This window comes from Salvelinus alpinus, chromosome 14, assembly GCF_045679555.1.
Source record: "Salvelinus alpinus chromosome 14, SLU_Salpinus.1, whole genome shotgun sequence".
Lineage (NCBI taxonomy): Eukaryota > Metazoa > Chordata > Actinopteri > Salmoniformes > Salmonidae > Salvelinus > Salvelinus alpinus.
In genome coordinates this window covers 18,654,176-18,667,950 of record NC_092099.1, presented here as the reverse complement: position 1 = coordinate 18,667,950, position 13,775 = coordinate 18,654,176, and the positions used below count along the sequence as shown (strand labels likewise).

Genomic DNA, 13,775 nt, shown 5'->3' with positions numbered 1-13,775 from the left:
TGAGGTTAGGGGAGGGACTGAGGGTTGAGGTTAGGGGAGGGACTGAGGGTTGAGGTTAGGGGAGGGACTGAGGGTTGAGGTTAGGGGAGGGACTGAGGGTTGAGGTTAGGGGAGGGACTGAGGGTTGAGGTTAGGGGAGGGACTGAGGGTTGAGGTTAGGGGAGGGACTGAGGGTTGAGGGGAGGGACTGATGATTGAGGTTAGGGGAGGGACTGAGGGTTGAGGTTAGGGGAGGGACTGAGGGTTGAGGGGAGGGACGGAGGGTTGATGTTAGGGGAGGGACTGAGGTTTGAGGTTAGGGGAGGGACGGAGGTTTGAGGTTAGGGGAGGGACTGAGGTTTGAGGTTAGGGGAGGGACTGAGGTTTGAGGTTAGGGGAGGGACTGAGGTTTGAGGTTAGGGGAGGGTTGAGGTGAGGGGAGGGACTGAGGATTGAGTTTAGGGGAGGGACTGAGGATTGAGTTTAGGGGAGGGACTGAGGGTTGAAATTAGGGGAGGGACTGAGAGTTGAGGTTAGGGGAGGGACTGAGGGTTGAGGTTAGGGGAGGGACTGAGAGTTGAAATTAGGGGAGGGACTGAGGGTTGAAATTAGGGGGGTTGAGGTTAGGGGAGGGACTGAGGGTTGAGGTTAGGGGAGGGACTGAGGGTTGAGGTTAGGGGAGGGACTGAGGGTTGAGGTTAGGGGAGGGACTGAGGGTTGATGTTAGGGGAGGGACTGAGGGTTGAGGTTAGGGGAGGGACTGGGGGTTGAGGTTAGGGGAGGGACTGAGGGTTGAGGTTAGGGGAGGGACTGAGGGTTGAGGTTGAGGGGAGGGACTGAGGGTTGAGGTTGAGGGGAGGGACTGAGGGTTGAGGTTGAGGGGAGGGACTGAGGGTTGAGGTTGGGGGAGGGACTGAGGGTTGAGGTTGGGGGAGGGACTGAGTGTTGAGGTTAGGGGAGGGACTGAGGTTTGAGGTTAGGGGAGGGACTGAGGGTTGAGTTTAGGGGAGGGACTGAGGGTTGAAATTAGGGGGGTTGAGGTTAGGGGAGGGACTGAGGGTGGGGTTAGGGGAGGGTGTGTTACTGTGTTACTATGCAACACTGGTGTGTTAATGTGTTACTATGCAACACTGGTGTGTTACTGTGTTACTATGCAGCACTGGTGTGTTACTGTGTTACTATGCAGCACTGGTGTGTTACTGTGTTACTATGAAGCACTGGTGTGTTACTGTGTTACTATGCAGCACTGGTGTGTTACTGTGTTACTATGCAGCACTGGTGTGTTACTGTGTTACTATGAAGCACTGGTGTGTTAATGTGTTACTATGCAACACTGGTGTGTTACTGTGTTACTATGAAGCACTGGTGTGTTACTGTGTTACTATACAGCACTGGTGTGTTAATGTGTTACTATGCAACACTGGTGTGTTACTGTGTTACTATGAAGCACTGGTGTGTTACTGTGTTACTATGCAACACTGGTGTGTTACTGTGTTACTATGCAACACTGGTGTGTTACTGTGTTACTATGCAGCACTGGTGTGTTAATGTGTTACTATGCAACACTGGTGTGTTACTGGGTTACTATGCAACACTGGTGTGTTACTGTGTTACTATGCAGCACTGGTGTGTTAATGTGTTACTATGCAACACTGGTGTGTTACTGTGTTACTATGCAACACTGGTGTGTTACTGTGTTACTATGCAACACTGGTGTGTTACTGTGTTACTACGCAGCACTGGTGTGTTACTGTGTTACTATGCAGCACTGGTGTGTTACTGTGTTACTATGCAACACTGGTGTGTTACTGTGTTACTATGCAGCACTGGTGTGTTACTGTGTTACTATGCAACACTGGTGTGTTACTGTGTTACTATGCAACACTGGTGTGTTACTGTGTTACTATACAGCACTGGTGTGTTACTGTGTTACTATGCAACACTGGTGTGTTACTGTGTTACTGTGTTACTATGCAGCACTGGTGTGTTAATGTGTTACTATGCAGCACTGGTGTGTTACTGTGTTACTATGCAGCACTGGTGTGTTACTGTGTTACTATGCAACACTGGTGTGTTACTGTGTTACTATGCAACACTGGTGTGTTAATGTGTTACTATGCAGCACTGGTGTGTTACTGTGTTACTATGCAACACTGGTGTGTTACTGTGTTACTATGCAACACTGGTGTGTTAATGTGTTACTATGCAACACTGGTGTGTTACTGTGTTACTATGCAACACTGGTGTGTTACTGTGTTACTATGCAACACTGGTGTGTTACTGTGTTACTATGCAGCACTGGTGTGTTACTGTGTTACTATGCAACACTGGTGTGTTACTGTGTTACTATGCAACACTGGTGTGTTACTGTGTTACTATACAGCACTGGTGTGTTACTGTGTTACTATGCAACACTGGTGTGTTACTGTGTTACTGTGTTACTATGCAGCACTGGTGTGTTAATGTGTTACTATGCAGCACTGGTGTGTTACTGTGTTACTATGCAGCACTGGTGTGTTACTGTGTTACTATACAGCACTGGTGTGTTACTGTGTTACTATGCAACACTGGTGTGTTACTGTGTTACTATGCAACACTGGTGTGTTAATGTGTTACTATGCAGCACTGGTGTGTTACTGTGTTACTATGCAGCACTGGTGTGTTACTGTGTTACTATGCAACACTGGTGTGTTACTGTGTTACTATGCAACACTGGTGTGTTACTGTGTTACTACGCAGCACTGGTGTGTTACTGTGTTACTATGCAGCACTGGTGTGTTACTGTGTTACTATGCAACACTGGTGTGTTACTGTGTTACTATGCAGCACTGGTGTGTTACTGTGTTACTATGCAACACTGGTGTGTTACTGTGTTACTATGCAACACTGGTGTGTTACTGTGTTACTACGCAGCACTGGTGTGTTACTGTGTTACTATGCAGCACTGGTGTGTTACTGTGTTACTATGCAACACTGGTGTGTTACTGTGTTACTATGCAACACTGGTGTGTTAATGTGTTACTATGCAACACTGGTGTGTTACTGTGTTACTATGCAACACTGGTGATTTAATTCTACTCTGTTGCTGTTTGTCACAACTCCCTTAGCTTCTGTGTCCTGTCTGGATATCAGATATCAGAGACTGATGAACACTGATGGTTTTATAGTTTAAAAAATGCAAGGAAATGTCTCTTGGTCAGAGTGCAGGAGGAAAGCTGTGTTTCAGAAGCCCAGTTCTACTCTTGTGTTTCAGAAGCCCAGTTCTCCTCTTGTGTTTCAGAAGCCCAGTTCTACTCTTGTGTTTCAGAAGCCCAGTTCTACTCTTGTGTTTCAGAAGCCCAGTTCTACTCTTGTGTTTCAGAAGCCCAGTTCTACTCTTGTGTTTCAGAAGCCCAGTTCTACTCTTGTGTTTCAGAAGCCCAGTTCTACTCTTGTGTTTCAGAAGCCCAGTTCTACTCTTGTGTTTCAGAAGCCCAGTTCTACTCTTGTGTTTCAGAAGCCCAGTTCTACTCTTGTGTTTCAGAAGCACAGTTGTCCATTTATTTGTTTTTGTTTTCTTCTGAATGTAATGCCTCAATACGAGACAAATTAACATGTTTTCCAGTGTTTACTACGAGACAAATTAACATGTCTCTCCCTGTCTCTGTCTCTCGTGTCTCTGTCTCTCTTTGTCTCTCGCTCTCTCTCTCTCTCTCTCTCTCTCTCTCTCTCTCTCTCTCTCTCTCTGTGTCTCTGTCTCACTCTCTCTCTCTCGCTCTATCTCTCTTTATCTCTCTCTGTCTTGCTCTCTCTCTGTCTCTTTTTGTCTCTCACTCTCTTTCTCTCTCTCTCTCTTTCTAGTTGAGGATGGAGTCAGTGAGCAGACCCTACCCCCTGATGCTGCCCTCCATGCACCAGTCAGCCCCCGCATCCCGAACCAGCTACACCAGTGTCTCCCCCGAATCCTCCCACTCTCCCCCCGACCCTCCCCCTCCTTCTCCTCCCCCACTTCCCCACCCCCCTCACCAGGCTGCCCCTACCAACTTTGTCAAGTACAGCACCATCGCCCGCCTGCAGGGTGGCGCCAACCAGGCTGCTAATCATTACAATGCCCAACCAATGGGGCAGCAGGAAGGCCCTCCGGCCCCGCCCCTCCAGTCTGTCAAACCCAACTACAACACGCTCCCATTGGCTCCCACTAACTACAACACCATGCCATTGGCTCCGAGCAACTACAACCCTCCTCCTCCTCCTCCCCCCTGTTCCATGCCTGCTCCAGGCTCTGCCATGGCCTCTCTGAGGTTCAGCCTCCCCAGCTCTGTTCCTCAGTTCATCCCCCCTCCTCCCCCCCCGGCCCAAACCCCGCCCCCCCCTCCACCCCCAGAGGAGGACCACCAGTGCCCCCCTCTCAGTAACACCGGGTTGCAGCAGTTCCTGGCCCAAAAGTTCCCCAATATGAACTATGACTTCTCTGAGCTGGATGGTCAACCTGAGTCCCCTCCTCCCCCTCCTGCCCTCTCCCCCCTGTCCCCCATACTGCCACCCCCCACACCTCCCAAAACCTTCTCTGGTGTCTTCCCGCCTCAGACGGCTCCTAAGACCTTTGGTTCAGGGATCCCCCTGTCCCCAGTGTCGCCCTACCCTCCTTCTGGTCCAATGAAAAAGCAGCAAAGCTTCTCGACAGGCCATTCGCCCAATCAGCCGCCTTCCACGATGCCCAAACAGCACATCTTCTCCTCTAAAACCCTCCCCCTGTCCGCCCCCATCTCCCCCACTCCCTCCCTGGCTAAACAGATAGTCAACCAGTTCCCAGGAGCCCCCCTGGCCCCGCAGTCCCCCCCGGCGGTCAAGGCTAAACCAAGATGGCAGCCAGGGGGTCAGATCCCGCCCCAGTCCCCTGAATTCCCCCTTCCTCCTCCTCTCTCCCCTTCCAAGATGGGCTCCCCCATTAAGAAGTCTCCCTCCACCTCCTCCACCTCATCAACCGGCTCCTTTGGGAAGAGAGGGCCTCCTCCCACCCCCCAGCGCGCCTCCTCCATCAAGTCTAACTCCTCAGGGGAGTACCAGGAGGAGGGCCAGAGGCAGCCTAAGAAGGTGGAGTCTCTGGTCAGTAAGTTTGCCCAGCCTGGCCTCGGCTCCTGCAACTCCTCCACCTCCTCTGGATCTCCTGCTAAAGATGTGGGGTCTCCTGCTCTTCCTGCTCCTCCTAAACCAGGCAAGCTGAACCTGTCAGCCCTCCCTCTAGTCCTCCAGGGTCTGCAGACAGGGCAGCACCGCCAGCCCAGTGAAGACTTCCCCTCTCTTCCTCAGTACCGCCAGCCCAGTGAAGACTTCCCCTCTCTTCCTCAGTACCGCCAGCCCAGTGGAGACTTCCCCTCTCTTCCTCAGTACCGCCAGCCCAGTGAAGACTTCCCCTCTCTTCCTCAGTACCGCCAGCCCAGTGAAGACTTCCCCTCTCCTCCTCAGTACCGCCAGCACAGTGAAGACTTCCCCTCTCTTCCTCAGTACCGCCAGCCCAGTGAAGACTTCCCCTCTCCTCCTCAGTACCGCCAGCCCAGTGAAGACTTCCCCTCTCTTCCTCAGTACCGCCAGCCCAGTGGAGACTTCACCTCTCTTCCTCAGTACCGCCAGCCCAGTGAAGACTTCCCCTCTCCTCCTCAGTACCGCCAGCCCAGTGGAGACTTCCCCTCTCCTCCTCAGTACCGCCAGCCCAGTGAAGACTTCCCCCCTCCTCCTCCCGACTCTGAGCTGCTCCCCCCGCCCCCCCTCCTCTCTGAGCTCCACCCGGGGGCCCCCAGGGTCGCAGTGGTAAACCCCCAGCCGCAGGCTACGCCCATCTCCCACCCCGTCAGCCAATCATCATGGAAGACGCAGTCACTGAAGAAGACTCCGCCTCTGACGCTGCACAGGCTGTCCCGGAGCCACACGGTCCAGGAGCCCTTACCCCTGTCCCCCCCGTACCAGCACCAGACCCCCCCAGCCTCCTTCGCCTGTCCCCGGCCCCCCACCTCCCCCGGGGTGCCTAAGGGGGGCGGTACCCTCTCCTCGGTCCAACCAAACTTCCTGGAGGACCTGAACCGGACCTTGAAGAGGAAGTCTATCTCACGTCATGGCTCCCTCACGCGTCACGGTTCCACCCGGCTGGAACCCGTCTCAATGGACGACATGGCCCTCCCCCCTCCACCCCCTCCGGACCAACAGAGGGGGGGGCAGGGCGGGGGCCACGGGTACATGTCCTCAGGCTATGCAACGTTACGGCGGGGGCCGCGCCCTGCCCCGCCAAAAAGGGACGAAAGCACCAAACTGACGGGTGAGTGGTAGCTAGGGGGTGGATAGTGGTGGTAGCTAGGGAGAGGAGGATGACTTGGGCCGAGCTGCCAAGGCTATGGACCCATCAAGGGCCCAGTCTACAGACTGACTACAGCCTATGGACCCAGTCTACAGACTGACTACAGCCTATGGACCCATCAAGGTCCCAGTCTACAGACTGACTACAGCCTATGGGGACCCATCAAGGTCCCAGTCTACAGACTGACTACAGCCTATGGACCAATCAAGGTCCCAGTCTACAGACTGACTACAGCCTATGGACCAATCAAGGTCCCAGTCTACAGACTGACTACAGCCTATGGACCCATCAAGACTACAGACTGACTACAGCCTATGGACCCATCAAGGTCCCAGTCTACAGACTGACTACAGACTATGGGGACCCATCAAGGGCCCAGTCTACAGACTGACTACAGCCTATGGGGACCCATCAAGGTCCCATTCTACAGACTGACTACAGCCTATGGGGACCCATCAAGGTCCCAGTCTACAGACTGACTACAGCCTATGGACCCAGTCTACAGACTGACTACAGCCTATGGACCCAGTCTACAGACTGACTACAGCCTATGGACCCATCAAGGTCCCAGTCTACAGACTGACTACAGACTATGGGGACCCATCAAGGGCCCAGTCTACAGACTGACTACAGCCTATGGACCCATCAAGGGCCCAGTCTACAGACTGACTACAGCCTATGGGGACCCATCAAGGTCCCAGTCTACAGACTGACTACAGCCTATGGACCCATCAAGGTCCCATTCTACGGACTGACTACAGCCTATGGACCCAATCTAGAGCCCAGTCTACAGACTATATGGACCCTACAAACCTGCTCTCCCTACAAACCAAACGGACCCGAAACGTTCTTATTATACAATAAGAAACGTTCATTATGGCGTGCACTAATGAATACGACCCAGAACTCGGTCTGTCTCCTCACGTCTCTTCTCCCCTCGTCTCTTCTCCCCTCGTCTCGTCTCCTCACGTCTCTTCTCCCCTCGTCTCGTCTCTTCTCCCCTCGTCTCGTCTCCTCACGTCTCTTCTGCCCTCGTCTCCTCTCCCCTCGTCTCTACTCCCCTCGTCTCGTCTCCTCACGTCTCTTCTCCCCTCGTCTCCTCTCCCCTCGTCTCGTCTCTTCTCTTCTCGTCTCCTCTCGTGCCACACAGACAGGACTGAGCTGGAAGAAGAATCCTGTTCCTTGTAAATCCCAGACTGTTTATTCCATCCTTTGTCTACGTTATAATATAACTCTATGAAATGAGAGAGCAAGTTAAACCACCTATCAAGCTTTTCCACATGTTTGTGCCGCTTTGCATTGAAATATAACAAAAAAAATAAAAGAACAAGAATTCAGCTGCAATATAAACAGGTACTGCATGGACTAACTGTACTGTATGGACATGTTGTTACCTTAGCAACTGTTTGGGGTTTGGGAGGGATGTATAGACATACAGTGAGTCAGTAGTATTCACCCCCTTGGGTTTGTTCATATTGTTTTTGCATTACAGACTGGGATTGAAATTAAATTAATTGTGATTTTTATTTATTTTATTTTATTTTTTGTAATTGAATTACACAATACTCTAATGTCAAACTGAAAAAATTCAAATATTTTTTTCTAATTGTTAATTCAAAATAAAATACTGATATACGTTCATTAGATAAGTATTCACCCACCTGAGTCAATACACGTTAGAAAAACATTTGGCAGGGATTACATCTGTAAGTATGTAAAGCCTTGTTCACACTGCAGACCTTTAATGCTTAAATCAGTTTTGAAAAACTGACTGTCCAAGCGACCAAATCAGATTTGTATGTGATCAGACAGCAGTCATTTGCTAACATGGTAATGATGTGTGCAGAGGTGTAGGCTGATTGGTGGTGGTGATCATTCAGTAGTTATGTATGGCAAGCAAAGGTGACACCAATGCCTGAATGGAAATTCCCCAGTTGCTTTTGAGTGTTCAAAATCATGGTGTAAGAACACTTAAAGCCTCAAAGGATAAGATGATCCAACTTTTCAAAACGAGTCCTTTTTGGCTAGCCACAACAGTCACTTATCTAGCTGTTTACAGATGTAGGATCTTAATTTGAGACAGTTTCCTAAAGCAGAAAAAGAATCCTGCAGCAACAGGAAATGTGAATTATAATGGGGATTATAATTAATGGCATTTTTTTGTAGGTCTTTATAAAAAAAAAATCTTTAGGGCGAATCAAATCGGACATTTTAAAGTGGAAATTACAAACTTTAGAAGCCTTTTCAAACCTTGAATATACTGCAAATGTGCATGTGCAGGACAATTCTCAGCAACAAAAGATTGATCAAATTAAAATCCTACATCTGTAGTTTTCTAGCACATTAATTCATTTGTAAATGAACACGTCAGTTAGCTACCACATGTTCTTGTCAACCTGTCAACAGAGTAGCTAGCAAGAAACAAGATATGCCAAATAACAGTCTAAATACCATGTGATTACAAATAAATCCGATTTGACCGTTCAGACACAAGTTGCTTGGCCAGAAATCATATCTGTATGTGGATTGAAGTATCCGATTCCATGTGCTTTTTTTGGCTGTTCAGACTTCAGGAAAAAGCACACAAAAAATGCAACAAAATAGGATTTGAGTCACTTCAAACTGCCAATGTGAACCAGGCTTAAGAGCTTTACACACCTGGATTCTGCAATATTTGCACATTATTCATTTAAAAAATTGTTCAAGCTCTGTCAATGTGTCGGGGATAATGGCTAGACGGTAATTTTCAATTCTAGCCATAGATCTTCAAGCAGATGTAAGTCAAAACTGTAACTAGGCCACTCAGGAACATTCAATATCTTCTTGGTAAGCAACTCCAGTGTATATTTGGCCTTGTGTTTTAGGTTATTGTCCTGCTGGAAAGGTGAATTCATCTCCCAGTGTCTACTGGAATGCAGAGGGAAGCATATTTTACTCTAGGATTTTGCCTTCTGTTTTATCCTGAAAAACACTCCAGTATTTGCTGATGTCAAGCATACCCATAACATGATGCAGCCACCACCATGCTTGAAAATAAAGAGACAGTTACTCAGTGTTGTGTTGAATTTGCCACAAACATAAGGCTTTGTGTTCAGGACAAACAGTTCCATTGAATCCCACTTTTGTCACACAGCAAAATGTCCAAATCCAAGGTTGGGTGAATACTTCTGATACCCACTGTATGTAGGGAGAGGGGTAACTTTTACTTTTGTGTTTTTATATAAGATGATTTAATACCTGAAATATATTATTATTTTAAAAGTTATGTTTTTAAAGCGTAGTGAGTGAATATGAATCGTGAGTAGTAGTAGAGACCAGGTTTGATGTGGCTCTGGTCCAGGGTGTTACGTGTGGCAGGTTCAGCTTCAGCAAGCCACACATAACACCCTGGACCAGAGCTAGTGTGGAGGCAGACATGTGTGTTTATAGGAGCAGTATAGGGAGGGATCCCTGGTGTAGTTGGATATGGGACAGACAGACAGACACTGGTGTAGTTGGATATGGGACAGACAGACAGACGCTGGTGTAGTTGGATATGGGACAGACACACAGACACTGGTGTAGTTGGATATGGGACAGACACACAGACACTGGTGTAGTTGGATATGGGACAGACACACAGACGCTGGTGTAGTTGGATATGGGACAGACATACAGACGCTGGTGTAGTTGGATATGGGACAGACACTGGTGTAGTTGGATATGGGACAGACACACAGACACTGGTGTAGTTGGATGTGGGACAGACAGACACTGGTGTAGTTGGATGTGGGACAGACATACACTGGTGTAGTTGGATGTGGGACAGACAGACACTGGTGTAGTTGGATGTGGGACAGACAGACACTGGTGTAGTTGGATGTGGGACAGACAGACACTGGTGTAGTTGGATATGGGACAGACATACAGACACTGGTGTAGTTGGATGTGGGACAGACAGACACTGGTATAGTTGGATATGGGACAGACACTGGTGTAGTTGGATATGGGACAGACAGACAGACACTGGTGTAGTTGGATGTGGGACAGACAGACACTGGTGTAGTTGGATATGAGACAGACACTGGTGTAGTTGGATATGGGACAGACACTGGTGTAGTTGGATATGGGACAGACATACAGACGCTGGTGTAGTTGGATATGGGACAGACACTGGTGTAGTTGGATATGGGACAGACACACAGACACTGGTGTAGTTGGATGTGGGACAGACAGACACTGGTGTAGTTGGATGTGGGACAGACATACACTGGTGTAGTTGGATGTGGGACAGACAGACACTGGTGTAGTTGGATGTGGGACAGACAGACACTGGTGTAGTTGGATATGGGACAGACATACAGACACTGGTGTAGTTGGATGTGGGACAGACAGACACTGGTATAGTTGGATATGGGACAGACACTGGTGTAGTTGGATATGGGACAGACAGACAGACACTGGTGTAGTTGGATGTGGGACAGACAGACACTGGTGTAGTTGGATATGGGACACTAGACTAACACCCTCCATGTGATTCTCTGAAATAACAGCCTCTTCCCTACGTAGTGCAGAGGGCCCATAGGGCTCTGGTCAAAAGTAGTGCACTATGTAGGGAATAGCATGCTGTTTCAGACACCGCCTGTCTGTCTGTGGAGTGTAAAGATGTGTTGATTCTAATCTCAAATCTTTTTGTTAAATTGCATCAAAATGTTTTAAAAGTCTCCATCGGATTTAAGTTACTGCACAACTGGAAGATGATTGGCTGATCTCTTAATGATCCTCTCAGGTGGTCACTGCTCTGATTGGACGGGATGAAATGGTGCACAGTGAATGTCCACCTCTGTGAATGGCTGTTATGTTGATGGGGGCGGGTCTGACCTGCTCTCTCTCTCTGTTTCTATTGGTCACATTAGTGATCCGTCTGTCTGTAAATGCAGCTACTGTCTGTTACTAGTTAATACAGCCACAAAGTTATAATTCTGGCTGAAGCCAGTCTATTTCTAAAATGTTTATTCTTAAAATCAGATTTTAATCTTAACCCTAAACACACTGATAACCTAATAACCAACCTTTAAATGAAGACCAAAAAGCACATGTTTGTTTTCATGATTTTTTTACGATATAACCAACTTTATACAGACAGGAAGTACACTAAACTACAGGAAGTGCTAGGTGTCATGGCCCCTCCTGGAGGAGCAGAGAGAGAGAGAGAGAGAAGTGGTTAGTGAAGCAGTTTAAATACCCTGAGCCCAGGTGGCTCCAATCACTAACGACCCTCTTCTGCCTGCAGAGGGGCCGTGACAGGTCACATGACAGAACAATTATAGAATGACGTGCAGGTTCTAGAACCATCTCTGGACCAGCCCAGTTGTCCATGTAGCTCCTGATTTGAGGGTGAGGACGGACACTTTTCACACTAATGCCTTCTATTTTACTGTCATTACATCCCTAATGGCACCGGTATTCCCTATGTAGTGCACTACTTTTGACCAGACCACTGTCCATAGGCCCTTGTGATATACTAGCGTCCTGTTTAGGGGGTGTACTTGTACATCAAGCTGCCTCACACTACAGAAACGGGAGAAACAGAGCCGGCCTTTCTGACTCTGACGAGGCTTTACTTACCATACAGGTCAAATTGGGTCGTTTGAGACACCTACTGTGTGTTAGCGGATGGGGGCGGTCTACTGTGTGTTAGTGGATGGGGACGGTCTACTGTGTGTTAGTGGATGGGGACGGTCTACTGTGTGTTAGTGGATGGGGACGGTCTACTGTGTGTTAGTGGATGGGGACGGTCTACTGTGTGTTAGTGGATGGGGACGGTCTACTGTGTGTTAGTGGATGGGGACGGTCTACTGTGTGTTAGTGGATGGGGACGGTCTACTGTGTGTTAGTGGATGGGGACGGTCTACTGTGTGTTAGTGGATGGGGACGGTCTACTGTGTGTTAGTGGATGGGGACGGTCTACTGTGTGTTAGTGGATGGGGACGGTCTACTGTGTGTTAGTGGATGGGGACGTTCTACTGTGTGTTAGCGGATGGGGACGGTCTACTGTGTGTCTCATTAGTAATAAAAGGCTGTAGCATGATCTAAGACCAAATCTGTCTGTGGTGATCTGATCGTCCCTCTGTCTGTCTGCATACCGATCTGTCTCTGTGTCGTTTGGGTACAACTAGTCAGTCAGTACCTACCAATTAGAATCACTAAGGTCTGGAATGTTGTGTAGAGTGGAAGGTGAGCATGTGTACTACGTCATACACAACATGTGGAAAGTTAACGTGTACTACATCATACACAACATGTGTAGAGTGGAAGGTGAGCATGTGTACTACGTCATACACAACATGTGTAGAGTGGAAAGTTAACGTGTACTACATCATCATACCTCTCTGCCTTTTTATATCTGTAAACAGGAAGTGATATCAGCAGCATTTAAACAGTACTGTCCTTCATTTCAGGTCTTCAGTCATTTCAGAACAAGAAAAACAGTGAAAAACAGCCTAAACGTTATTATCTGTATCTGAAGGCCAAACTAGCTTTTTAACGTCAGGAATATTCTTAGATACTTTGCCGTAACATGGAAAATAAAAACCTAAAATGCATTTCAACTGAACAATAAAAATGCGTAAATCATACCTCTCTCTCGTGTCTCGGTGCATTTTTGCCGTCTGACCCTAAGAAATCTGTTTCAACTTGAATTGTAAGGGTGTGTGTGTGTGTAGTGTAATGTATTGTGAAGTGTGTGTACACTGAGTATACAAAACATTAGGAACACCTGCTCTTTCCATATCAGACTGACCAGGTGAAAGCTATGATCCCTTATTGACGTCACTTGTTAAATCCACATCACTCAATGTAGATGAAGGGGGATGAGACGGGTTAAAGAAGGATTGTCAAGCCTTGAGACAATTGAGACATGGATTGTGTTTGTGTGCCATTCTGAGGGTGAATTGGCAGGACAAAATATTGAAGTGGCTTTGAACGGGGTATGGTGGTAGGTGCCAGAGGGCATTGGAGTCAACATGGGACCAGCATCCTTGTGGAACGCTTTCGACACCTTGTAGAGTCCATGACCCAACGAAGTGAGGCTGTTATGAGGGCAAAAGGGGGGATGCAACTCAATATTAGGAAGGTGTTCTTAATGTTTTGTACACTCTCAGTGTCGGTTAACATTGAACCTACTGGTTATTTACCCACAAACCACCAGGTCCTGGAAGGACAGCTTCTCCCTCCTCCCTCTCAAGCTGTAGTGGTAGAGAACATCATTGGTAGCAATTTTGCCGAGGACCTTGGTCTTGAAGTCCCCCCCCCCCCCAGGGAACGAAAGTTTTTATTTATTTTTTATTTATTTCACCTTTAACTAGTAATTGATCTAAAATGACAGACAAAGGTGAGTGTCGGTTTGCCCATTATCCTGAATACTGTGATTTACAACAGATTGTTCTGGGAGGTTCTGGGAACAAAAACATGAATTGGTTGTCGATAA

At 48.2% G+C, this 13,775-nt stretch overlaps 1 protein-coding gene across 5 annotated transcripts in view; it reads left to right on the top strand.

The window, feature by feature from the left end:
* The window catches only part of LOC139538548 (ras-associated and pleckstrin homology domains-containing protein 1-like), a 187,114-nt gene extending 174,190 nt beyond the window's left edge, over positions 1–12,924 (top strand). For 3 of the 5 annotated variants that reach the window (XM_071340710.1, XM_071340708.1, XM_071340709.1), the window contains one exon: positions 3,820–12,924. In XM_071340710.1, the coding sequence (XP_071196811.1) occupies positions 3,820–6,279 (2,460 nt within the window). In that variant the 3' untranslated portion in view covers positions 6,280–12,924. The remainder of the gene's footprint in view (positions 1–3,819) is intronic. The other 2 variants (XR_011667756.1, XR_011667757.1) reach the window with 2 other exon arrangements.
* Positions 12,925–13,775: the final 851 nt, after the last annotated feature.